Source organism: Grampus griseus (genome assembly GCF_964374135.1).
Source record: "Grampus griseus genome assembly, chromosome: 17".
NCBI lineage: Eukaryota > Metazoa > Chordata > Mammalia > Artiodactyla > Delphinidae > Grampus > Grampus griseus.
This window is the reverse complement of record NC_139011.1, coordinates 69,396,409-69,421,851: the sequence shown is the minus strand read 5'-3', so window position 1 is coordinate 69,421,851 and position 25,443 is coordinate 69,396,409. Positions and strand designations below refer to the sequence as shown.

At 33.5% G+C, this 25,443-nt stretch overlaps 1 protein-coding gene across 3 annotated transcripts in view; it reads right to left on the bottom strand.

The window, feature by feature from the left end:
• Positions 1-233: 233 nt before the first annotated feature.
• MYBL1 (MYB proto-oncogene like 1) overlaps positions 234-25,443 on the bottom strand; it is a gene marked incomplete at its 5' end in the record, with an annotated part of 31,718 nt that continues 6,508 nt past the window's right edge. The window contains 15 exons of one of the 3 annotated variants that reach the window (XM_082675205.1): positions 234-944; positions 2,232-2,411; positions 2,853-2,957; positions 3,046-3,162; positions 6,413-6,527; positions 6,954-7,096; positions 9,287-9,655; positions 11,037-11,267; positions 14,424-14,528; positions 15,138-15,212; positions 17,624-17,798; positions 19,831-20,051; positions 21,446-21,538; positions 22,982-23,053; positions 23,371-23,476. In XM_082675205.1, the coding sequence (XP_082531331.1) occupies positions 819-944; positions 2,232-2,411; positions 2,853-2,957; positions 3,046-3,162; positions 6,413-6,527; positions 6,954-7,096; positions 9,287-9,655; positions 11,037-11,267; positions 14,424-14,528; positions 15,138-15,212; positions 17,624-17,798; positions 19,831-20,051; positions 21,446-21,538; positions 22,982-23,053; positions 23,371-23,476 (2,233 nt within the window). In that variant the 3' untranslated portion in view covers positions 234-818. The remainder of the gene's footprint in view (positions 945-2,231; positions 2,412-2,852; positions 2,958-3,045; positions 3,163-6,412; positions 6,528-6,953; positions 7,097-9,286; positions 9,656-11,036; positions 11,268-14,423; positions 14,529-15,137; positions 15,213-17,623; positions 17,799-19,830; positions 20,052-21,445; positions 21,539-22,981; positions 23,054-23,370; positions 23,477-25,443) is intronic. The other 2 variants (XM_082675206.1, XM_082675207.1) reach the window with 2 other exon arrangements.

Sequence of the window (25,443 nt, the reverse complement as noted above, 5' to 3'; positions counted from 1 at the left end):
TTGTAATAACAGGAAACAACATTGGCTTCTAGACACCCTGTATAGGTATAAATATCTACATTTAAGCTTTAAAAATGAAAATAAATTATAAAAACAGACTTCTTTCCAATTTACAAAGTTTTCCTGCTCCTACATACTGTACAATACATTCAACAAAACTCTCAGCTCTTCTGAGATTTATGAAGAAAATACTGACTCTTTACTAATAAGGAAAAAACCTTTTTGCAATGCCTTTTGTTTTTAGTACTATGCTCAAATAAATACATTTAACACTGTAGTTAATTTTACTGTTTTTTGAAAAATACCAAAAATTAGTAGTGCGACTTTCTTTCTTTTAAATTCCTTTCCACTGTGTTTCTTTGTAAATGGTAGCCTAAGTAAATCAGCAGATAGGCAAAAGTACTTCATAAAACCATGAGTGCTTTCTATACAGAGACTAGTTTCAGAAATCATACATACTCATAAAACCTATCTATAACAAAACCGCAGCATCAGGAGAGTAGCAACATATATCTTTTGAAGAAAATATGTGAGAATTTACTTTTAGAATACCCAGGAATATTCTAATATGATTTCCCCACCTTGTTCTTTAAAAACAATTTTTTAAAATCTTACGTCTTAAAAAATAAACTGTGAAATTGCCTACCCCTTACTTAAGTGCCTAGCTTTCTGCTTGCCCAATATGAAAAAGGATGCAAACCATTTTAGGGCTGTATTAAAACTTTAAAAACAGTTAATCAACAAAAAAAATTCATTGCAGCCTAATTTGGTATAGATTCTAATAAGGAAGTGGGGCATTTCATCCGTTTTAATAACAATCACAGTATGAGAGCTCTTGAGGTACTGCCTGTAGCTGTATAAGTGCTCAAATATCTTCTTGCTTGTTCCGTCATGATAAGTTGGTCTTCCGTCTTCCCATAAACCACTGTTTCCCATTCACAAGACTAGGAAGGCAATATTAATAGTGATGTGAAAATTACTAAGATAACTATCCATTCTACTTCACAATTAGACTTTTAAAAAATCAATTAATTGATTGGATATTTAATAATTATTGTAAAAAATGTTTTTGATAACAGCATTGTGATTCTTTTTAAATAATGATGTTTCAAAAATACATACTAAAATATTTATGATCAAGTTTTTTAAGTCAATTTTTTAGCTATCTATAGGACTGTGGAGGCAGTTTAAAATTTCTGTTCCCACAACTGCCCCTCAAATCAAATCAGTCTAAACATGGAAAGAAATGTCAGTCATTACTGCTTCAAAGTTTTGCAAAAGATTTAAAGAGAGAATGCAATGTCAAAAAATGAACCAAGAATGCTTTATGTCTTGCAAATCAGGAAATATATCATAACACAAAGTCAAGTTTACGTTTGTTTCATTTGTTTTCTTCCCTTATTATAGAGTAAAGGTTACTACTCCATAGGTATGACCTGCTATGTAATAAAATTTCCTGAAAAGTTCTGTGTTAAACACTGGTAAATGGGGATTCAGAGAATGTGTTACATGGCTCTGTGAAGAGCAGTGGCTCAAGAAAGAGAGGAGGTGGCCACATCTGATTGCCAAAGATGTTTTCAAGAAATGCTTGAATGTCAGGAAGGATAGCTCTGCAGTCACTGCAGTGTAAAGAAGAAAACTTCCTCCTCAATGACCTCTCAAATTCTCTTGGTTGAATTCTTAAGATAACAAAGTAAAAATTTCTCCAGCCTTCATTTGCAGTTACATAATGGCTGCATAGCATCAGAAAAAAGGATTCTGTTTTACAACTTTGAGCCAGAAAGTTCACTGGAAACCATTATATCGATACCAACAAAATCAAGTTTGAAACTGCTTCCAACCACTTACCCTTTAAAAGTAGCAATCAGGGCTACAATTATTTATTACAGAAGAGGTGCCAGAAGTAGATTTAGATATTTTTAGTTTAAAAATGCAACAGTGCTTAAGAAATCACCAGAAGAGTGATTCCAATTGTCTTTACTATGTTAGCTTGTAATAACAGGAAACAACATTGGCTACCATTCCAATTGTTTAGTTTATATGTGCCCTGATGAGCGAGTCTCTCAAAAACCCAAATCTAGTTTGAGTGACAAAACAATGGTGAATGTCTAGTTACTATTATAGTCAATTTTGAATTTAAAAGAAAAAGTATAATTTCTGATCAGTAGGTCCAAAGTAATAATTGAATGAACAACAACAAAAATCACTGAAAGAAATTTATAAATTCATACCTGAAGATTCTTTTCCAATGTGACAACTTTGGAAGTGTTAGGGTTTGGTTTCTTTTTATTAAGTGTGTATGTTTTGTTGGTTGAATTTATATCTTGTTTTTCAGGAGTCAAGTTGCACCTATTGTCATGTATTTCCAATAATGGTATCATTAATAAAGATGTTGTAAATATATTTTCTGACTAAGAGAAAAAAGAAAGAGGAAAATAAAATAACTAATTCAAAAATGGAGACAAATAGAGGGACTACTGAGTAAGTGGTAGTGGAAGCCCTGTTCATTTCCCTCCAAGAAAGCTTCTGGTTCCGATGAAATTTCTAGTAACGCAGTAAAATTAAATATTTAAGAAATGAACCAAAGATATTGAAATTTAAAGCTTTGAGAACTACCATTTTTTGACATCATACATAAGGGAGCTAACTCCCCTCAAGACCAAACAAATATAAAAAGCAAAGAAGTAAATAAGATATTCTCTACAGTTAATTGTTTCTCTCTGAATTAGGCAGAATACTACTAAAGGAAACCGTCTAAGAAGCTCTAATGAATTAGCCACACAATGAGTAAAACACAGGAACCACTAGGACATAAAGCAACCATCTTAATATAAGAAAAATTCTTTACAAACCTGCATGCCTGAAAGATCTTCAGTTACTAGTTGAGTGGCTGGTTCTTCTTTTTCCCAATTATCTAAGACTAGTGATTTTCTGACCTTCTTTACAGAAGCAGTATGCTAGAATGGATAATTTACAACAGGAACATTATGGTCAAGTCACTTGAACACGGTAAGACTTTTATTAACAACAATACTAAAAGATCACCTCTTGTTTGCAGCTTTTGTAAGCTGGTTCATCTTCCTCTTTGAGGAATATGTCTGTTCCAGTTTCTTCTTTTAAAACTTCCCGAATATCTTCTTCCAAGAAGGCAAGTGGCTGTGACTAAATTATTTTTAAAAGGGTTTTTAAAAAGCCTTTTATAGCAATTCCTTTTTCTCCCCATATATAGAAACCCATCTTTTATACTTTTTCATTATTGGCATAACTTTCTCCCAGTCCCTATAGATACATACACAGATGAAAAAGATGTGATCACTGCTCTCAAATAGCTATGGCAAAAATAATATTGCAAAATATTATTGGCAAAAATAATACTGCACATTGCAAGCACTGAATGAAGTGTGCCACTTTCTTCACGCTAGGGCACTAAACAAAAGTCTTCCTTTTGGGGAACCTATTACAGCTCCTGCTTCAATCAGGATCCTCAAAATTAAACAGAAAAGTGATTATTTCCCCAAGTATTTTTATATAAAAATAGGAAACATAGAACGAATTGGGACTACAGTAGCTCTCCTTCTTCTATTTTTATTGTACTTATTGCATAGTGTCTAATTACTAGTTTACATGTTTCTCTTACTACTAAATATGTGAGCTATTTGAGAGCAGTGATCACATCTTTTTCATCTGTGTATACATCTCTGCACACCTAGCCTTAAGCTTAGAGCTGAGACACAGTGTTCAAGAAGTGTGTGCATGTGCATGTGTGTCTGTGTGTGTCTATGTGTGTACTGGAGTGTGGGAAGGCAGGATACAAAAAAAAACGTGAATATGGGCTGAATGATGAAATAGTCTCAAAAGATTATTCATCTATCTGTTTAAAAAAAAAAAAAAGGTAATCAAAGCGCCACTAAACAAAAGAACAAACTGGCAGCATGTAATGACCAGCAGCTTATGTTCCCAGTCGACAAAGTTAGGGAGAGTAGCATTCATATATAAATGAGATTTCACAGCACTTACAAAAACTTTAAAAATGGAAACAGAATTTTTTTAAAGTGCTCTCATCTACAGCCTGAGACATGCAGGAATTATGTCAGTATTTCTGTGTGTTGCTCCAAGAGATCTTGTTTTAAGGATTACATCTCACAAAGAATATAGATAAGGTGCTCTTAAAAAGAAACCTGGAATCTATTTTTCCCCTGTAAGAATACAAGTGTCCTAAGATGTGGTGCATATGTACAAGGGAATAATACTCAAGCCATAAAAAGGAAGGAAATAATACCATTTGCAGCAACATGGATGGACTTAGAGATTATCATACTAAGTAAAGTAAGTCAGACAAAGACAAATACCGCATGATATCACTTACATGTGGAATCTAAAATAGACACAAATGAACTTATCTATGAATCAGAAGCAGATTCACAGACATAGAAAACAGATTTGTGGTTGCCAAGGGGGAAGAGGGGTGGGGGAGGGAAGGATTAGGAGTTTGGGGCTAGGAGATGCAAACTATCATATATAGAATGGATAAATAACAAGGTCCTACGGTATAGCATAGGGAACTGTATTCAATATCCTGTGATAAACCATAATGGAAAAAAATATGAAAAAGAAAGTATATATGTATGTGTGTGTGTGTGTGTAACTGAATCACTTAGCTGTATAGCAGAAATTAACATAACACTGTAAATCAACTATACTTCAGTTTCAAAATAAAAAAAGAAAGAATACAAGTGTCCTAGAAAGCCAACCTCTAAGAAGTGCCTTTGACCCACTGTAAGATACACAAGAAAGCTCAGTGGTGAGCACATAGTAGGTACTCAGTAAACAACTGGAGGAGGAGGAGCGGAAGGAATGAAAAGTCAGCTCGCTACAAATGAGCCTACAGATACTTTAGAAATTTTAATTACAAAATCAATACTTTCTTTTTATCTTAAATTGCTGGTGAAAATGACCTGTTTTGGCAATGGATAAATTCTTCCGAAACATGAACAAACTGACAGGGACTTAGATATCTGAAACCTAATTTCTTATGCACTATTATTAAAATGATAATTTTTACTCAACGTATATGTTGACTAAATGACCCTGAGGCACTGTCAGAATTTTTCAACTGTCTTCAAATTATTGCTTATTTGTCGAATTCCCAATTAGGCTACACACCCTTCTGAAGGCGGGAAGCATACCTGACATGTTTAACATTACATCCCCAAAAGCCTAGCTCAGTGCCTGGCACATAATAGGCACTCAATCAATATTTATCAAATTAATGATAAATTTTTTAAACGAATAACAAAATGCTGAAACAGATTAAATCAATTAGGTAATTCCATACAATGGACTAATACAAAAACATTAAAAATTATGGGATAAATATATACAATTTATTAAATTTTAAAAGGTTACAAAAGAGTACACAGTGTGATCCCACTTTTATTATGTATATATTCATAAAAACTAAAAAGTTTAGAGAACTCTAAAGAGAATATAATTGTTCATAGTAGCATATGGAACTAAGTGACAAAAAGACTTGATCAATCCTACTATGTACCCTCAAACAGTATTTCAAAAAAAGGAAAAGACTAGGAGATCTGAGTGTGAGACATGCTCTTTGGTAGAAAATTGATTAAATCAAGTAAACTAGAATTTATTAATTGATTTACTCAAAATGTGACTAAAAATAGAAGATAACTAAAGTACCCTAGAAGTGACCAATATTTTAAAAATCATATTTTATTTCTAATGTACGTAATTTGTCAGAAGTCTTTATCTGCCTAGAATCAGAGTGCCCATGGTTCACCTAAGGTACTTCAAAATTATCTGTGTGCTAACACAGGTAACAATTCCCACCTCTGTTCATGTACTACTATTGTTACCACTATTATTAAAATAATAATAGCAGCAACTAAGCACATACTACTTGAAACTTAGTACCAGCCTCTTTATTTCTATTATCTATCTTCACAAATAACCTGCTGGGGTGTTTTATGATATCCACTGAATAGAAGAGGAAACTGAGCCTTAAAGAGGTATCATGATCAATCAGTTTCATAAATATTATTAGGAAAGTACTTATGTATATCAAAATATTAAAATTATTTTATTCTACTGTAGGTAACTGCTACTGAAACTACTAAAAGGTGGGTTTTAGTATTAAGCAATGAGTTCTACTGAAACTTGACTTGCCTTCTCTAGACGATATAAAGAAAGTCTGAATTCAAAAGAAGCCAAGCAAAGGTTTACTTACAAGGAAAAAGATTAACACAAATTCAAACTTATAAATCGAGATAACATTTTTTTAATCCAGTTCATTGAACATCTTTTTTAAAATGTTAAAAATCAAGGATAAAAATCAAAATTTGTGTCTTATTAAAATTAGGAAAATTCTTAAAAATAAAAGGAGTATACATACCACAGTTTTAAGAGGTCCATATTTTTTCTCCTGAGCAGCAAGCGCATTCTTAAAAGGAGTGGGAGTTCTTGGTGTGGTACCCAATATAGATCTTCTAATAGTAGGTGTTCTAAACCTATCCAATCATTTAGATATTTGTATTACAGTCAAAATTTGATTTCATATGAGTTAAGGAAGGTAAAGCCACAATAAAATCACACACTATATTTTCTTGTATATACACATGCTTTATTTAAACATTCCAAGACTTTTAAAGCGTGCCTGCCTAAACTATTCTTATTCCAATCAATCATCTTAAAATAGAAAAAAGACTAATGCAGAAATAAGTACTAAAAATGTTGTTTGCTCAAGATCAAAGTTTTATACTACATTTAGCTGGTTTTCAGTCTCCTAGGGATAAAACATAAGGTTATGATTTTTTTAAAATTCTAAATCCCATATGGACAGGGGTGATGATATATGTATAAATGGACAAAAGGTAATCTGCTCTTGAAATTGTGCTTCCCATTTTCTCTAACATAATTATTTAATATGTACTTACCCTACATTTTCCTTTTGATCTTTGGGGGTTGTTTCCTTATGAAGAGGAGTTGTAATGAGAACTTTCTGCCCACAAATAGGGGTTGATGTGAATGAAGGATTTTCTATATTAATTTGTTCATTTCCAGGACACGTGTTGAAAAACTAAAAAAGGAAGAGAGTTCAAAGACAATTTCTAAAATGTCAAAATCCTACCCAAATATCAAACTGATAAGATTTTCAAATTATTTCTCCATTCCTTTTAGGAAAGGATTATCAATAATACATTTACATTCCACTCCATAAAAATTAAGCTCCAAGAGGGCAGGCATTTTTGTTTTGTTCATCACTGCCTCCGCAGAACAGTGTTTAAGAGGTAACAGGTATTCAAAAAATAGCCGCTTAACAAATATTCAAAAGTAACAAAACACAATAAAAAAATTTCCAAACAGTGCATCTTATCAAATAGGAATCTATAGAAACCATAAATAGCTGCTGTGTTAAATGTAAGCTTTGTACAACAGTGTAACTGAAAAAAATGTTTTATGATTTTATTAATAAATGATCTTAAGTGTTCCTTTCTATAAGAATATTTAGAACTCAGAATATAATAACAGTGCTTTGCTAAGAAGAAGTACAGTTGTCTGGCAAATTTGCCTATTTAGAACACAGCTCAGAACCTTTGAGCAGCCAAAATCGGTATCATAGAGCCTGTTTTCCAAATGACACAATTTACTCATTGGATCTTAACTTACATACAATTGTGAAATACTACTTTATTTCTGTAGCCAACATAGTAGAAGCAATGGTAAGAAAAAGTGGAAATTGCCAGGGACTTTCCTGGTGGTCCAGTGGTAAAGAATCTGCCTTCCAATGCAGGGGACACGGGTTCGATCCCTGGTCGGGGAACGAGGTTCCCACATGCCGCGGGCACCAAAACTACTGAGCTCACGTGCCTCAGCTAGAGAGCCCGCATGCCGCAAACTACAGAGCCCAAGCTCTCTGGAGCCTGCGCATCACAACTAGAGAGAGAAAACCTGCACGCCACAACTAGAGAGAAGCCCGCACTCTGCAAGGAAAGAAGATCCCGCATGTCTCAGTGAAGATCCCACATGCTGCAACTAAGACCTGACGCAGCCAAAAAATAATAATAATAATAAATAAATTAAGAAAAAAATGGAAATCGCTTTAAGGTTGCTTATAACTGGAATGAATTCTATAATAGCTCTATCACTTCTGATGCCCATAAATCATAGGATAAAATCCAAGTTCTTTGCCATGGGATATACAATCTTTATAATCATGCCTCACCTTCTCAGCCATTTTCCACCTTACAATTTACTGTTCAATGAAAATTGCAGGTACACAAAACTCCAAAAATAGAAAATTGCTAGTCTGCTCAAGCCTGGTTCACCTTCCTCAGGATACTCTGTAACTCTTGGGGTGGGGGGTGGACACACTACCTGCATTGTAGCCTATGTAAATAGCATCCCCTGAAGCAGAGGGGGTGCCATTTTCAGAGAAAACAGTGGCTGTATACTTACTACCAGATCCTCATCTTCCCAGCATCAAAAACATACCTCCAATAATATCCCAACATCCTCCAAGTTTATTTGGCCATTAAACTTCCTTCTTCTCCTATTGGACTTTTTAACCTCTGTCAAGACACTTTAAGCAAACACCAGCTTCATCTCTTTCTTAATAACTGACCTTGGACAAATTGCCTAACTTCTGAATTTCATTTACCTACCTCTAAGGTTTTCTTAAAGAGCATTAACTAAGATACTATAAGAAAAATGTTTAGCACACAGCCTGGAACATGGTGTTCATTAAGAAAGATAGTATTATAAAATAAAAGGTGCAGTTTGCCTTGATATAAATATCTGCTCCCCAGGGATATAACTACAGGAGAAAGCAGATAGTTCCTGACATCCCTAAACAACCTACTGACACATGAAATTCTTATAGGGAGCAGTTGTCTATGAATATATACCTGATATCTCTTGAACAGTCAGTCAGGAAACTGGCTCCCAGTCTCAGCTCTGCCATTAGATAACTTTGGGCAAATCATTTTATCTTTCTGGGCCTATTTCCTGATGAGTTCTATAAAGATGTAGAACTACGTACCTAAAACATCCCTTTCCGCTCTAAAAATTGTAAGATAAAATGCAACTACTACACTTTGTGAGATACTTTGCTGATTTACCATAGCTCAGCACTCTCCTGTATACATTTAAATACATTATCCATTTTTATGTGTTATCAAAGCAAGGAACTGTTAGTATGGATGTTAAAGATCTAATTTAATCCAACTCGTCAGCATTTGGAAAACATAAATAAAAATGACACTACTACCTGTGAAGGAGAAAATGGTAGTGTTTTCACCGGTGTGTGTTTTAGTGCCGTATTACCACCATCATTGAATGAGCCATCACCAGGGTTGCTGCCTGGGGACTGACCCACTCGCATTCTTCTCTTCTTTCTGAGGATGGTTGGTGGAGTGCTAAACTTAGCCACACTTGGGGATGTTAAAGGAACAGCCTCACTGTCTGCACTGTTACAACTGTTTTTTTTCCCTTCAAGTACAAGACTGACGTTAAATTGACATTCCATGGCTCCTTCGTTGTGCTGAATTCGCATTAGTTTAACTGGTGTGGACTTGACAGGAGAAGCAGCAGCATCAGAAAGATCAAAGCTAGTAACATCACTCCATGCTACAGGATCCTGCAATAAATTAAATTCTTAACTAAAGTTATTAATATTATAACCTCGTTAAATCTAGTCTTGAACATAGGATGATGATTTCCAGAGTTAATTAACTACTCATTTTTATCAGTAGAAATAGGCTTTCCTTGGTTCATCTTTTTTTTAAGCAAGCCCATACGAGAGGAACAGATTATGCTTTTACGACAACTCCAGTTGGAACATTCCAAAGTAATATTTCATCTAATTCTAAGTAGCTGAAGCTTACTGTCAAAGTACTTTATATGAAAATAACAAATTATTTTAAGTTATTTTTATAAGAGAGTACAGTTCGTCATAAAACTTCACATTCTATTCCACATCAGAAAACTTTATACTCTATTCCACATCTACATAATCATTTGGTAATATGTATGGAATATCTTCAAAGTGGTCATACACCGTGATCCAAAAATTCAGTTTAACCTAAGGACGTAATCATGATTTTGCACAAAGCTTTATGTATGTTCTTTAATTTGTAATACTGAAAAACTGGACACCACATAAATGGTGTAAATAAATAAATAATAGTATGTTGGATAAATAAATTTTGCTACATTCATATGACAGAATACCATGAAGCGATTAAAACTCAAGTTTAAAAATGAGTTAAGAGGGCTTCCCTGGTGGCGCAGCGGTTGAGAATCTGCCTGCCATTGCAGGGGACACGGGTTCGAGCCCTGGTCTGGGAGGATCCCACATGCCGCGGGGCAACTAGGCCTGTGAGCCACAACTACCGAGCCTGCGCGTCTGGAGCTTGTGCTCCGCAACAAAGAGAGGCCACGACAGTGAGAGGCCCGCGCACCGCGATGAAGAGTGGCCCCCACTCGCCACAACTAGAGAAAGCCCTCGCACAGAAACGAAGACCCAACACAGCCAAAAATAAATAAATAAAATTAAAAAAAAAAAAAAGAAAGCAAGGATGTTTACAAAAAAATGAGTTAAGAAAACAGGGACATGCTCATGATATAATGTGGGAAAAAAATTCACAAACATAATACATTAGTGTATGTTTGGCTTTAAAAATGTATACATATATGTGTGTTTTATATGTCTATAACACAGCCTGCAAGGAAATACCTCAAATTATTAACTCTGGGTTTATGGGGGTTTTAATTTTCTTCCTACAGTGTTCTCTACTTTCCAACTATCTCTAATATACAACTTGTATAATAAATACATAAATATATATATATATATTTTTTTTTTTTGCCAGAAACCACTGCAAAATATCAGAACAAAATTAAGCATGACAAGGTAATGTGTAACATAAAACTGGTCAGTGTCCATTAAACGGAGTTTCTGAACATGTAACCACATAACAAAAACTGAGCTTTTGATAATCTCACAATTTCAAACTTACAGATTCAATAAGTTCTAGAGTCTCTGCAAATTCTGGGATGGTCTGTAGAGAGGACAGCACAGCGTTTGCCTCCACAGCCAGGAACTTTGTGGGTGAGTTCTGCTGAGCAGACACAGCCTGATTTTCATCCAGACCGTAAAACTCACTAGTGTGCTCCTCGAGGCTTAGAGTATTAGACATGCTATCATCCATGAGGAAACTACCAGACCAGCTAGAAAAGCTTCCAGGTTGCTAAAAGTACAAAAGAAATTTGAACATTATTTGTCATTCCCAATCTAAGCAAAAATTTGGATTTTAAGTAAAAATTTTTTCTAGACCAACATACTTCACAACATTTCAGCTAAAAATATAGTAGCAAATATACCATCTTTCCTCAAAACTGATATAAAAACTTTTTAAATTAAACCTCATCTTGACTATATTTTTTTCTAACTAAATTTTTCTTAAATCTATAAAGTCATGGTGAGATAAAACTAGTAATGTACCATATATACTACAACATAAGGTCCAAACTCCTAGAATCTGTCTTTTCTCTACCTTTCTAACTTCATCTCCCAACTCAAGCCCCCGCTCCCAGGGAATAGTGAATACCCAACTATAGTACAGTACTTGCAATTCCCTGATAAGTTTTGGTCTTTCACCCTGGATAAAGGGAGCAGCCTTTGCACACACTGCTGTTCCCTTCATCTGGAATGCTCAACCTACTGACCAGGGAAAATTCTTATTCCTCATTTAAGATACAGTTCAAATATTGGAAAGTTCCCCATCTGATTATACACTTCTACCTGTTTCTGTTTATAATAATGTCCTAGTTCATCTTTTTGCTAATATATAATCACTGCCTGTCTTTCAAGACTGAGCTCAAATAGGATTTCTTCCAGGAACCCTTCTGACTACCTAAATCTCCATCTTCTATGAACTCCCATAAAACTGTGTTACTTATTATATCACACTGGATGCTGTTTCTTATCTGTGTCCCCACTGTCCTTTGAATTCAGGGACTGTGTCATTTTTCTTTATCTCTCTAGAGATGTACACTGGCCAATTTACTTATCTTTTGAGCCTAGTTTCCTAGTGTCTCATAATGAAAAACAAGAAGAGAGACCTTGAAGAGCCATGGTCAAGAAACATTATGTAATTTGAGAACTGTTAACAATAGTAGATCCCAAGAGATCTCATTACAAGGAAAAAAACATTTTTTCCCTTTTCTTTTTTTTTTTTGGTACCTATATGAGACAATGGATGTTCACTAAACTTATTGTGGTAATCATTTCACAATATGTAAGTAAAATCATTATGCTGCACACTTTAAACTTATATGGTGCTATATGTTAATTATATTTCAAAAAAACTAGGAAAAAAACAGAAAGAAACAGGATGTAAAGTGTATAGCACTGTCCAACAGAATCTGTGAGGTGATGAAAATGTTCTGCACCTGAAACTGCTCAATATGGGCGCCAGCCACATGAGCAACAACAATGTGGCCAGTGCAACTGAGGAGCTGAATTTTTAAATTTCGAATTAAATGTGTCTAACAGTTACCATATTTTAGAGAGCACACTGCTCAGTCCATAGGAAGCACTCCATAAACAGTACCTATGACTATTAAATAAAAAATTACTAGAATATGCTAGATATTCACAATAGCAAAATGTTAAGTTTCGAGTTTAGTAAGGTGAAAAAACAAATTTTCAACATTGTTGCAAAACAGGTCCCACCTGTTTTAAAGATTCCTATAAATAAAAGAAATTAAAGCAATCTTATTTCACTAGCAGAGCCACCTTCCGAGTTTACAATCACTTTCTGGAGATAACTTCCAAACATATACATTTCAACTAAGTTTGTGGGCAGGAAAAAGGTTCAAAGAGGGAGGTTTACTAGGCCCACTGGCCCGATTCTGAATCCCTAGCAACCAACCACCTAATTTGCAGGGTTAATATAAGGATCACCAGGAATACATATAACACATCTACAACAGTGGAACGTAATGAATGCTCAGTAAAGTGGCAATCATTATCATCACATAATTGTCTAGAATAAATACTTTATATGCATATGGAGTCTATTATACTGGGTGCAGCAATTTCCCTCTAGAACCTCCAATCTCCCTATTCAACCAGATCTTTATGAGAGTGGATTTTAGACAGAAACTATGAAAAAAAATTAATAACTTTCTTTTTTAATGCAAATTGCAATTCTTTTAGCTAATTAAATTTTCCTGTTATAGTAAAAATGATAGACTATTATCAAAAAATTTTAAATGTGCTTAAACATGATAACCTACAAATGTGAACTCTGTAACCATGATTATTTATTTGCAGCTTCTTAATAAAACTGAAATTAACTTTAAAATAAGTACACTTCAGGTCTCCCTATTTGCCCACGGTTTTTGCAGTTTCAAAACAAAAATTACTTTTCTCATGGTGTATATCTCATCTACTACAATTAACAAATGTCATTTTTATTAATACTCTCTGAAATGGTATAAAGACATCGCCAGTTGCCTCATAATACTATTTCAAGTCCTCAGGTTATTCTATTTAGTAATTTTGTATTAGTCACTCTAAATATATTGTCCCCTCATTCAGCCCCAAACCAAGAAAAACACTTTCCTAAACGTAAGAAGGCCCAGGGTATTAAACTTTTTAAATTGTCATTTAAATATAAACTTTTTTTTCCTTTTAATCCATCTAGCATAGCCTGTTTAACTTAGCTAGAATCATTACCATTTATCCTGATTTAATACTCCTAGTTGGTCTTATCAACCAAATCTCAGACAATACTTTTCATACCTGATAACCAAAACCCAAGATCCATAGAAAAATTTCTTTAGAGAGCATAAAATCTAAATGTTTCCTTTTCCCATATTTTTAACATTATAACTTTTTCCAATTTACTGAATTTGTGTTCTAAATGTAGTAAACAGGAAAACATTTTCAAAGAGACAATAAAAATAATTCTGAAGCACAAAAATCTGTACACATCTATTAAATTCCTTGTTTTTTAAGCTTTTTTTTTTCTATTAAGGCCATTATCACATGGAATGTCCAAAGTAAAACCAAAGCCTAATCTGAACCACACGACATTTTCACAGATATACATATTGAAGGTTATACCTTAAGTCTGTTTGATATTTATGACTCAAGAAGCATCTTAATACAGAACACTGTAAAATATGTTCAAAGAGATGCATATCAAAAACAGGCAACTTCAAAGTTGCAAATTAGAAAAACTATTTTTAGTCCATATTAAAATCTGAAGTCACACTGAATATGCTTTTTCCACTTGCTGGCATGTGAAAGTCAGTCCTGATTAAAACTATAAGAGCATATAAAGCATATAAAAGATTCTAACAATAAAATCTAAACACTTAAGCTTATTTCTTACTGATGGAACTCGCTTTCTTCTAACTTCATTCTCAGCTGACATAAGAAGCAACTCAAGTTCCTTTATTTTTTTTTCCTTATCAGGGTCTTCATCAACAAAGGGTTGCTAAAATAAGTTAAATAAAAGAAAAAAAACAGGCTACTTACAAAATTGCTTTATTATTATTATTAATGTTCTAATTTTTATTTTCTTCTATGCAACATAAAATCTATTTTCTCTAATAAAGCTTAATACTACTAAATCCCAAATAGTCAGTATCACAATCCTTCTGGTATCTAAAGAGGGTGCTGGTAAATATTTTCAATTTAACAGAAAGAATGTGGGAAATTTAAATGCATGAAAAACCTTACATTGTATCATCTGTATCAATTGAAAAACTTATGTGTGGAGTCTGTTTTAATTTATTGAATCTTAATATATTCTATCCAATTTAGCAAAAATATGTCCATTCATAATCTGAATGCTCTAAGTTGGAAGAATGAAAGAACCACCTTACTCTTGTTGTGAACTACTTTTCATTTGTACAGTTTATATTTCTCAAACACACGAACTTTCTCCTTTAATGTTACAATACTCAAAGTAAATAGACCAGATAGTACTATTTTTGCCCTAATTTTAAAGATGAGGAAACAGGCACTATTAGATCTGAAAATGTTTGAAAGTGTTTCCTTTGGGTTTGTTTTGGTTTTTTGCTTTTTATAAATAAAAAGTTACCTGAATAAAGGCAGAAGAAGGCTGAACATGTTCTACACAATTGCCTCCAGGTGACACATATTGATAGCCCGGGATCTAAAAAGTAATTAGAACATTAATATCATACATATAATGCTCTGGAAATTTTTAAAAATCTGAGACAAAGCACAAAAACTGAAAATCAACATGAAAAACTCAGTATCTCTGTTAACTTTGAATATTTATACATATTAATAGTTCCTTAATAACTACATCTTTAATCTTAGGACCTACTGATTAAAAGTCATAACTCAGCAAACACCTATTTTCTCCTGAATGAAATATAAGAATTATCTGGGCTAGATTTATCACCCAGTCAGTCTATCTATTATCTACAATATCCACCAAGTATTTTTTTTTCTTTTTTTTTTTTTTGCGGTATGCGGGCCTCTCACTGTTGTGGCCTCTCCCGTTGCGGAGCACAGGCTCCGGACGCGCAGGCCCAGCAGCCATGGCTCACGGGCCCAGCCGCTCCGCAGCATGTGGGATCTTCCCGGACCGGGGCACGAACCTGCGTCCCCTGCATCGGCAGGCAGACTCTCAACCACTGCGCCACCAGGAAAGCCCCACCAAGTATTTTTTAAAATCTGCTATTAAAGGATTGCTCTGCCTCCTGCAGAAGACAAAGTAATTGTGTTCCTATCCTTCAGAGGAAGGGGCTGGTCCATATGAAGCACTCTCCAAGTTAGAGCCTAAAGCAAGTCTTCAATATTCTTAACTCCTACTTCTACCACCACCCCATGCCAATCTCTGTACAGAAAGATATGAAAACAGAGGCTGCTTCTATTACTTGTCTCAGAAAAACAATCAGAATCACTCATGTACTTTTTAATACTCTGAAAATAGACTAAGAATTATTCTGTTTCTTTTCTAAAGCATCTGTAATAAAATTTCTGAAGTTGCATGCAAACTTAGTGAGCACTGGTAAGGAGAAATATGAGAAGTGTTTTTTAAAACCTTAAAATCTAATAAATATAAATATGAAATTGTCTATTTTCCATAATGGACTACCTAAATCACTACATAATGCAGAAACATTATATATAACTTCTAACATGGAACTTAATTTTCACAACACTTCATTAGTATCAGTTATTGCTCAGCTTCCAATGAATTAGAAACTTATCTTTCTCAAACTTTTCATTTTAATCTGTGACAGGATTTCAAACCAATCCATTTTCTTCTTTCAAGTCAAAATTAGAATTATCTTTTTAGCAGTTTAAATGAATTGAACTATGAATACACAAACCTGTCAAGAATTATTAAAAGTAAGGTAAATAATTCTTAAAGTACAAGAAATATCCTTACTTTCCAATATATTTTGATTGAGTGTTAAACACTCCATTGGCCCCAAATAATAAAAAAAATTGTCTTCCTATGAGTTAAAAAAATACATTTATATGATAACCTTTCTAAGATAGAAGCAGAATGTTTCAGCTTATGCTGCTGAAATCTAGGACTCAAAAGAAAAATGTAAAGAAACAGACCATAAAAACCTTAAGGTACTGAGTATCAGCAAATAACTGTACTGTCTTTACATGTTTCCCTATTTGTAAATTAAGATCTCACTACCTTTTTTAAGTGATTCATTTGAAATTATGGCTAAAAAAATAATGTCCACTTAGTGGAATAAAATCAAATCTGTGGCATACTAAGCACAGATTGTTAACCATTAGCCAATTTTTATCTTTTGGTAGATACTTTATCTTGTCACATTTTATGTGACAAGAACCAAGAACTGCTCAACATGAAAAATGGCACGACAGACAAATAGACAGGAAAACGTAAAACAAATCTTATGAAAACTCCTAATTTCTTGCAGGTAGGAAAATGCATTGTAAGGAAAACAGAGCTTGCCCTATGATGAACGTGGGTGATCTCCAATGAACCTGTCTAAACAAAGGCTGAAGTCACTCAGTCAGTTGAGTGATGAGGGAAAAGCAAAGTTGAATGCCATCAAAGAACCAATTATTTACTGCACACTCCAAAATGATGGCTTGAATGATTTTTGACTATCTTCTCCTCTAAACCATTTTATATACACTTATCTCTTAGAGGTAAGCAATACTACAATTACACGAAATTTTTTTAAAAAGTAAACTACAATCACTATTAAAGCACAAATGATCATTAGCTTTGAATCATGAAGATTCAAAGAATGATAGTATTAGGAAATGTACATACTAAGTTTCTTAACTAGATAACGTAAAAATTATATATAAAAGGAAATATTTTAATGAGTTTGTTCTCAAAATATTTATCAATCAAAACAAGTAGAGATAAACTTCCACTAATGGTTTAACAGCTAGTCATGGCCTATTTCTTCAGTTTGGAAATTTAAATGTCTATTCCTCTTAATATATGTTGTTTTTGTCTTATTAAGAAACTAAACACCTTCCCTAAAGAAACTAAAGAAATATAGCAACTAAAGATATTTTTTAAATAATAAAGGTATTAAAAATATGTGCCTGAACAGGTATGTAAAACTGATTCTGGGTTTGCAAATGGTCCATAGTCGCACAAGGTTTGTGTTGAAGTTTAGATGAAGATCGTTCTGATTTTATTCCATCTTGTAAGTAGCCTTCCTGCTCCACTTTTCTTCTCATGGTAGAATTCCAATGATTTTTGATAGAGTTATCAGTCCTAAGAAAGTATATATTTAAAAAGAAAAAGAGGATTCCATAAATGTTAACGCTGTATAAAGTATACGAAGTACTTAAAACAAATTTTTACAACTGGTGAAATTAGACACTTCTTTTAATTCAAAAAATAAACTGTATGTCTCTGTCAGATAAAGCTCTAAACACTGGAGATACAGCAGTGAATAAGATAAAGAAAGTCCCAGCTCTCATAGGGCTTTATGTTCTCACTGGAAGCATGGGGGCAGGAAAGGAGGAAGGAAGAGAAAAACAAAAAAATAAATAATAAGAAAACTAGTGCAATGCAGATCATTTAAAGTAGGATAAGAAAAGTGAGTAACTATAGTACTTTTGATTAGGTGGTCCAGGAAGTCCTCTGTGAGGTTACAGTGAAGCTAAGATCTGAATGACAAGAATGAACCAGCTATACAAGAACAGAAAAAAAAAAAAAAAAGAGCATTCCAGGCAAAGGGCATAGTGAGGGCAAAAGCCCTAAAGCCAAGATCAAACATGGTAATAAAATGCAAACCACAAAATACAGAATCCCGGTATTCTTTTTCACTTCTTACAACAAAATACCTACGAAAGAAAGAGTTCATTGGCTGCCCTTTTACCTAAGTTCCCCTTGTAAAAATGGAAGTCTTCAACCTACAGCTACTTGTAGTATAAATTTTTAAAAATACATAAACATTTACTGAGAATCTACTTTATGCTAAGCACTAAGCTAGGTTCTATGGACAGTAAAAAGATGTATCAAAGACTGAAAACATCAGAAGTTCCTAGACCAGGTTCAGTAACTTGGATAAAAAAACTTAACACTATGCTTCAATTTCCTTATCTATAAAACAAAGACAGCAATGTTTGCTCTGCATATTTCACAAGTATATGAAGATTAATTAAGAATATATAGAATATAACACGCTATCTCCAAGTTTCAGCAGGAGGGTAGGAGCCCAACTTCAGCTGACCTGGCTCCAAGTTGTAAAACTACTTTCTAAAAAAGATATGAGAAGTTTGTTTTTCCTTTATATAAAGCCAAGTAACTAACACAGATGGCTACTCCAATTGCTAGGTAAGTGTACAATAGGATGAACTGTGTGAAATAAAATGGTGCTGTCAAGTCTTCTGACTTAAGGACTAGTTATTGTTTATCTTGAGAACCTGTATGTAATGGGTGGTATCTGCTTGGCTATGTGGGTGAAAGGTGGGATTTCTCTCCGTTTTTTTGCAATCTCTTATCAGATTGCCTATGATGGGCATCACATTCTGATTTAATGTTTATTCAACAGTAAAAGTGTTTTCTTTCTCTAAAAAAAAAAGAAAAAAAGAAAATATGTAAAAAGCATTTTATAAACTATTAAGTACTATACAGAGATTACAGCAATAAAAAACAACTGCGTATCTTCCGAGTGAGGTATGGATTTTCCCAAGATTGTTGGTCTACTGTACTACAGACAGCTAGGAAACATTTGAACCAGTGCCATGTATAGTGTACTTAGCACATCAGTGCCCCTGAGGGAAGTGCTATATTTTAGCCACATGGATATATACACACTACTCATGATCTGAATGATACCATAATTAATTAAGAATTGAATTTTCTCTAATGTACTTTCGTAACAATTTTTTTCAGCCAGTGTATTTGTTATTCTCTGGTCTTATACACAGAATCCAATACGAAAGAAATCTCTTCAACTCAGATTCCACTCCAACTTAGTTTGTACAAAGAAGGTTGCTTAAATGGCACTGATGTGTAAACACAATTTTGGGAGTGCATTAAATGTTCACATAACCTAAAGGTCCATCATTTTGTTGCACAAATTACTGCTATAAAATATATCATTAAAAAACTAATTATATCCCTTACCACAAAATGTACTGATATTACAAATAACGCAAAGAGTTGCTTGTATTCTGCAGTCTAAATTTTAATTATAAATAAAAGTCATGGGGTACTTATAAATATATTTAATAGTAACATAATAAAGATCAAGTTTAAGTAAAAATGAAAAATGTATATACATTTATATAAGTACCTTCCAGGAAGTAGTTTGGCAATTTCCGCCCAACGATTTCCCAACCGCTTATGTGCTTCATAGATAATCCTGTCCTCCTCTTCTGTCCAGGAAGATTTCTTTACCTCAGGATTCAGATGATTATGCCATCTTTCTCTACACTGCTTGCCTATTCTTCCTTTTAAATGTTTTGCAATTAAAGACCATCTTTTTGGCCCATATTTCTGAACTAATTCAATAACCTAAGAAACAGAAAGCAAAGTTTAAAAAAGCATTACCTTTTTTAAAATAAATAAGTCATGGGGGTATAATGTAGAGTATAGTGGCTACAGCTAGTAATATTGTATTGCATATTTGAAAGCTGCTGAGAGAGTAGACCTTAAAAGTTCTCATCACAAGAAAAAAAAATTTTTACTACATATGGGGATAGATATTAACTTGACTTGTGACCATTTTGCAATATATACATTATTTTGTACATCTGAAACTAATACATAATTATATCTCAATTTTAAAAAAGCACTACCTTCACAGAATTTTAAAACATAACTCAAGAATGCCATTTTTAATGCATTAAATCCAAACCACAACTACAACTTAAAAAAAAAAATTTTACTAGTAACTATTCCTTCAGCATTTGCCATCTTTTTTTGCAATCAAAAATTGATTCCAAACTTATCTAAAATACAAGTTAATTAAAGTGACTTGTAAGTTAAATTGTTTCATACATTAATATGAAATAACAGTAAAAACGTTGAGACTTAAGCATTTTCTACTCTTACTTTTTTTTTTTTTTTTTTTAAAGCTTCAGCTGAAAGCCTAATAAATCATTATGGAAGCAGGAAGGATCTACAGTTACTGTCTTTTCATTTCTTCCTTTCGCAAACTGAAAGGATACAAATCATACATTTTAAAACTTATCATTGGCCATCAAATAAATCAGATCAGTTCTGAACCTAGTGAAGTTTGGGGGTTTTTTGTTTTGTTTTGTTTTTTGTTGGTTTTTTTTTTTACTTTGAGTGGCAGTAAGAATACTCTAATTTCCCAACTACATTAACAACATTTATGCCATAAAGAGCATGAACTAAAGAGCAATTCTCAGTAGAGGACAGCAACTCTCCCATTCTTCTCACACTTTCGTAACACAAAGAATTACCTTGGTTTTTGAATCATCCAACTCTTTGGGAACATGATGCTCTGATATCTATCTTACTTGGGGGTTCATTATAGGTCAAGAGGGAAAGTTAAGAATGACTTCCTTACACCTCACATTTTCAGATAAAATAGGAATAAAATTAAATTCTGTTTTTAAAATGCTAACTCAATTTTCACCAAGAAATTATATCCTAAATGTTGCTAACCTAAGCTCTAAAGAAGGTGACTAAGCTGATAGTATTTTTCCTTCTGCAAACCAAACTTTCAGACAGCAAAGGCTATATATATTATATTTGGTTTGACTCAGTTCTGAAAAAACTACATTTCAAGATACTCAAGTTTCAATTCTTATGCCAGCAGTAACTCAGAGAACAAATCAAAGTGATTTAAATATGTATTTATGTGACAAAAAACCAATGTATTAGGAAGAAAAAAAGCAAGTCCACCTACACAGTGAAAATAAAGAATATGAACATGTTACCCTCTGATCTTCCTCTTTAGTCCAGGGACCCTTTATCAATTCTGGATTTAAAACTTTCTGCCACCGATGCTGACACTGAAAATCAGAACGATTCTGAAAGAATTCAGATGATTTTGTTATTGAACAATTGTCTTCCAGAAAGCAAGTCAGCCCAAACTTATATCTCACAACCTTAAGAAGAAAGTTTTTCGAGAATAATGCATTCAATAGCATTCTTGAAAAATGTAGTATTTATTTTACATGCCTGTGCCCCAATTCATTTTTAATTAAAATTGTCAGCATTGCTTAGACTATAAATAAAGACAATATACATTTGAAGTTAAATTATGTATCTCTATACTCTGCCTTATAACAGCAAAAAGCAAAGCTACAACACAGATACTGCCATAAAGAAATGTACTGATGAATAAAAGGGAGTAAACAGACAACTATACAAAGCAGACAGACGAACTCAAACAGCATAGCAGTCTGGATTCATATAGTATAGCAGTACATAACTCTAGAAAATTAAAAAATCCTGAAAGGCATTATTAGACCACTCATGGTATTTAAAGGATGTTTATAAATGACAACCTCCAAGTTATCAAGTAAAAACTAAATATACCTAGATAGAAGATGTGCATTATATACCAGTTAAATTATTTAAGTGTTGAAGTTCAAAAGGAAAATGAATTTACCAGGATAAAACCTTATGTAGAAACATCCCAAACTCCAAAAATGATTCATAAGTGTAGCCTTATTTTAGTCAAGTCACAACCTAGTAACTCCTATGTATTACAAGGATAATAATAATAACACTTAACTTTTCATTAGCGATTCAGTTTCCAAAGATATTAGCTCATATACAGGATTACAGATGATTTAGAAGCATATAAATACAAATACTTTATTTACCAATAGCTCTGTCCTGGTGCCTAGTGGACTTATTTTTATTCAAACTGAGCTTCTTCATTTACAGCTTCTGTACATCAATGCTGATCCATTTTAAGGTTATCAATTTTTCAAAATAATTAGGCTGTTCCTGTATAGCCTTGTAGCATTTCTCTGTTCACTTAATTTGCTGTTATACCATTGAAATTAAACTGATAAAGCTAATGTAAATAGCTTTTCTAATTTAGCTTCCATTTACTGAACACATGCTAAATGTCAGGAACTGTGCCAAACATCCTATGTTACTTCTAATTCTCACAGCAACGTAGCTTTTTCTGGTTTTATTAATTAGCTACCAAAATACTTCAATATATTTAACTTCTCTCAAAATGTTTTAACATTTATCAGCAAATATTTATAAAGCCCTACCCAAACTTCGTATCATTTTTGTTTTAGATTATTAATCTTTTTAGATCCCTGGATAAACTAATTACTAGAAAATCAGACTTTAAAAACTTCCAACTGTAGGAAGATCAGAACAAAAGAGATGTTTTTAGGAAGGAAATCTAAATCTAAAATAATGTAGACACATTTCTGAAAAATAGCAAATGTAACCCCATGGCCTAAATCATTCATGTCAGCAATAAAGGATAATGTTTCACTTACTTGAAGATGACTAGCAATTAGAGTCCAATCATCAGTTCCATGTTGTTCAACCAACTTCTTTAACTTATCATCCTATTAAAACAGGTATGAAAAATTAGAAAGTTCTCCCTCACCCTATTCCTGAATATAGATACTCTCCAATTCTTCCATGTCGTATCTGGTGGCCATTTTTAGAAGGACTGAAGCCATTATAACACAAGTTCTCCCATTTACTAAACTGATTCTGTCAGTCTCAATATCAACCCGCTATTCATGTATGGTTGAAGAAAAATAATGTGCAAGTCAGTTGATGGATAACTTTTCTCATGTTTTGTTTCTAAATATCTTTAATATATATTATTAATCATTAAATACGAGCATGGAATTAGTAAGCCTTATCACATAATTACCTCATCTCTTGTCCATTTTACTCTATTCCAGAGTTTCTTCAACACTTTTTGTTGCGGGACTTCATAATCATGATCAGCATACTGAAGGTCATCATCCTCATCCTCACTGAAAAGAACACAATTGTGAAATCAAGAATTTTACTTAGGGCTTCCCTGGTGGCGCAGTGGTTGAGAGTCCACCTGCCCATGCAGGGGACACGGGTTCCTGCCCCGGTCTGGGAAGATCCCACATGCCGCGGAGCGGCTGGGCCCGTGAGCCATGGCCGCTGAGCCTGCGTGTCCGGAGCCTGTGCTCCGCAACAGGAGAGGCCACAGCGGTGAGAGGCCCGCGTACCGCAAAAAAAAAAAGAATTTTATTTAAAGATGTGAATTCAGTCACTGAATCTGAATACACAGTTACGATGAAAAGAAGCCACTCAGACTAGCAGACATATGTCCAACGAGATTATTCAAAGTATAAAAAAAATTAAGAGTCATACAATGGAGAGGAGCTGTAGTTCTTACTGACACAGAGGAATGAAGCTAGATATGTCAGTAGAGGCCAAGTGATAACCTTTATGTCATGCTAAGGAGTTTGACCTTTATTCTTTATTTGACCTTTAACCTAAAGAGTTAAAGGAATTTAAGTAAGGGAGTAAAAGATCAGTATCTTGTGTTTCAGCAAAAGTCACTGGCAGGAATGTGGAGAGATGGAGGAAGGAAGACCAGTTGGTAATCTTTCACAATACCCCAAGTAAGAAATTATTAGGGCCTGGCAACGATAATGGTAAAATACAAAACAAAGTCAGTTAAAAGACACAATGGAATAAATGAGCCATTTACAACACCAACAAAAAAAGTTAAAATATGTAGAAATAATTTGAGTATACAGATCAAGTTATAGTAAACAATGAAACACTATTATGAGACACAGAAGAACAAATGAAAAAACATTCAGAGCACATTCTTGGAAAGGAAAACAATATTATAGATGTCCATTCTCTGTAAATTAATTCATAAATTTAGATTAAATGAATAAAAATACGAACAGATTTTCAGAGGAACTTAGACAAGCTGATTCTACAGTTCATATGGAAAAATAAACAGGCAGTAATAGCCAAAAAAGTTCTAAAAAAGGAGAGAGAGAATTAGTACTACCCAATATCAGAATATACTGTAGAGAAACAATAAATAAAACAGAATGGTACTGACACATGTGCAGATACTCAAATCAATGGAACAGAATAGAACATTCAGGAAAAACACAAAACCCGTATGGGAATTTGGTAAATTGTAACATATCAATCAGTGGGGTAAAGATGGACTTTTCAATGAAGGGTAAGACACTGGGTAGCTATCTTAAAAAATAAAGCTAAAGTCTTACTTTAAAATAAAAACTTCAGATGAAGCAAATATTTTACACTTAAAAAAATGAAAACATAATAGTACTATAATAGGGTTGAATTCTATTTTTTACATCCTTGAGTAGAAGAAATCTAAATGTGACAAAAATCAAGAAACCATAAAAGAATAAACCAACTAAGGTCGTGATAGTAGTTATAGAAAGAAGCACATAAACCTGAGATATGAAAAAGGTAGAAACAAAAGGATTTTTCAACTGATGAATCTGAGAGACATGGGAGGAAGATTCAAGGAAGACTCCAAAATTTCTGGCTTTGGGAGCATAAATAGAGCTATCCACTGAGATATGGAATAGAAGGAGAAACAGAACTTTGGAAGGTAGAAGGGAATGAGGAGAGTAAGCAATTTGGACTGATTTTAAGGCACTTCAGAAATATACAGGTAGATACTGGATATATCCAGAACAGCACTGTCCGATAGAAATGTAATGCAAGCCACATATGTAATTTCTTAGTGGCCACATTTAAAAAAAATAGAAACAGGTGAAATTAATTTTAATAATAAATAATATTTAACCCAATATATTTTTTAATTGTCAATTCAACATGTAATCAACATAATCACAAAATCTTTTACATTCTTTTCTTCTTACTTAAGTCTTCAAAATCTGGTGTGGCATTGTCCAGGAGGGAAGAGAGTGCCAAAGGCAAAAGAGAAAGAGGAAAAAAATAC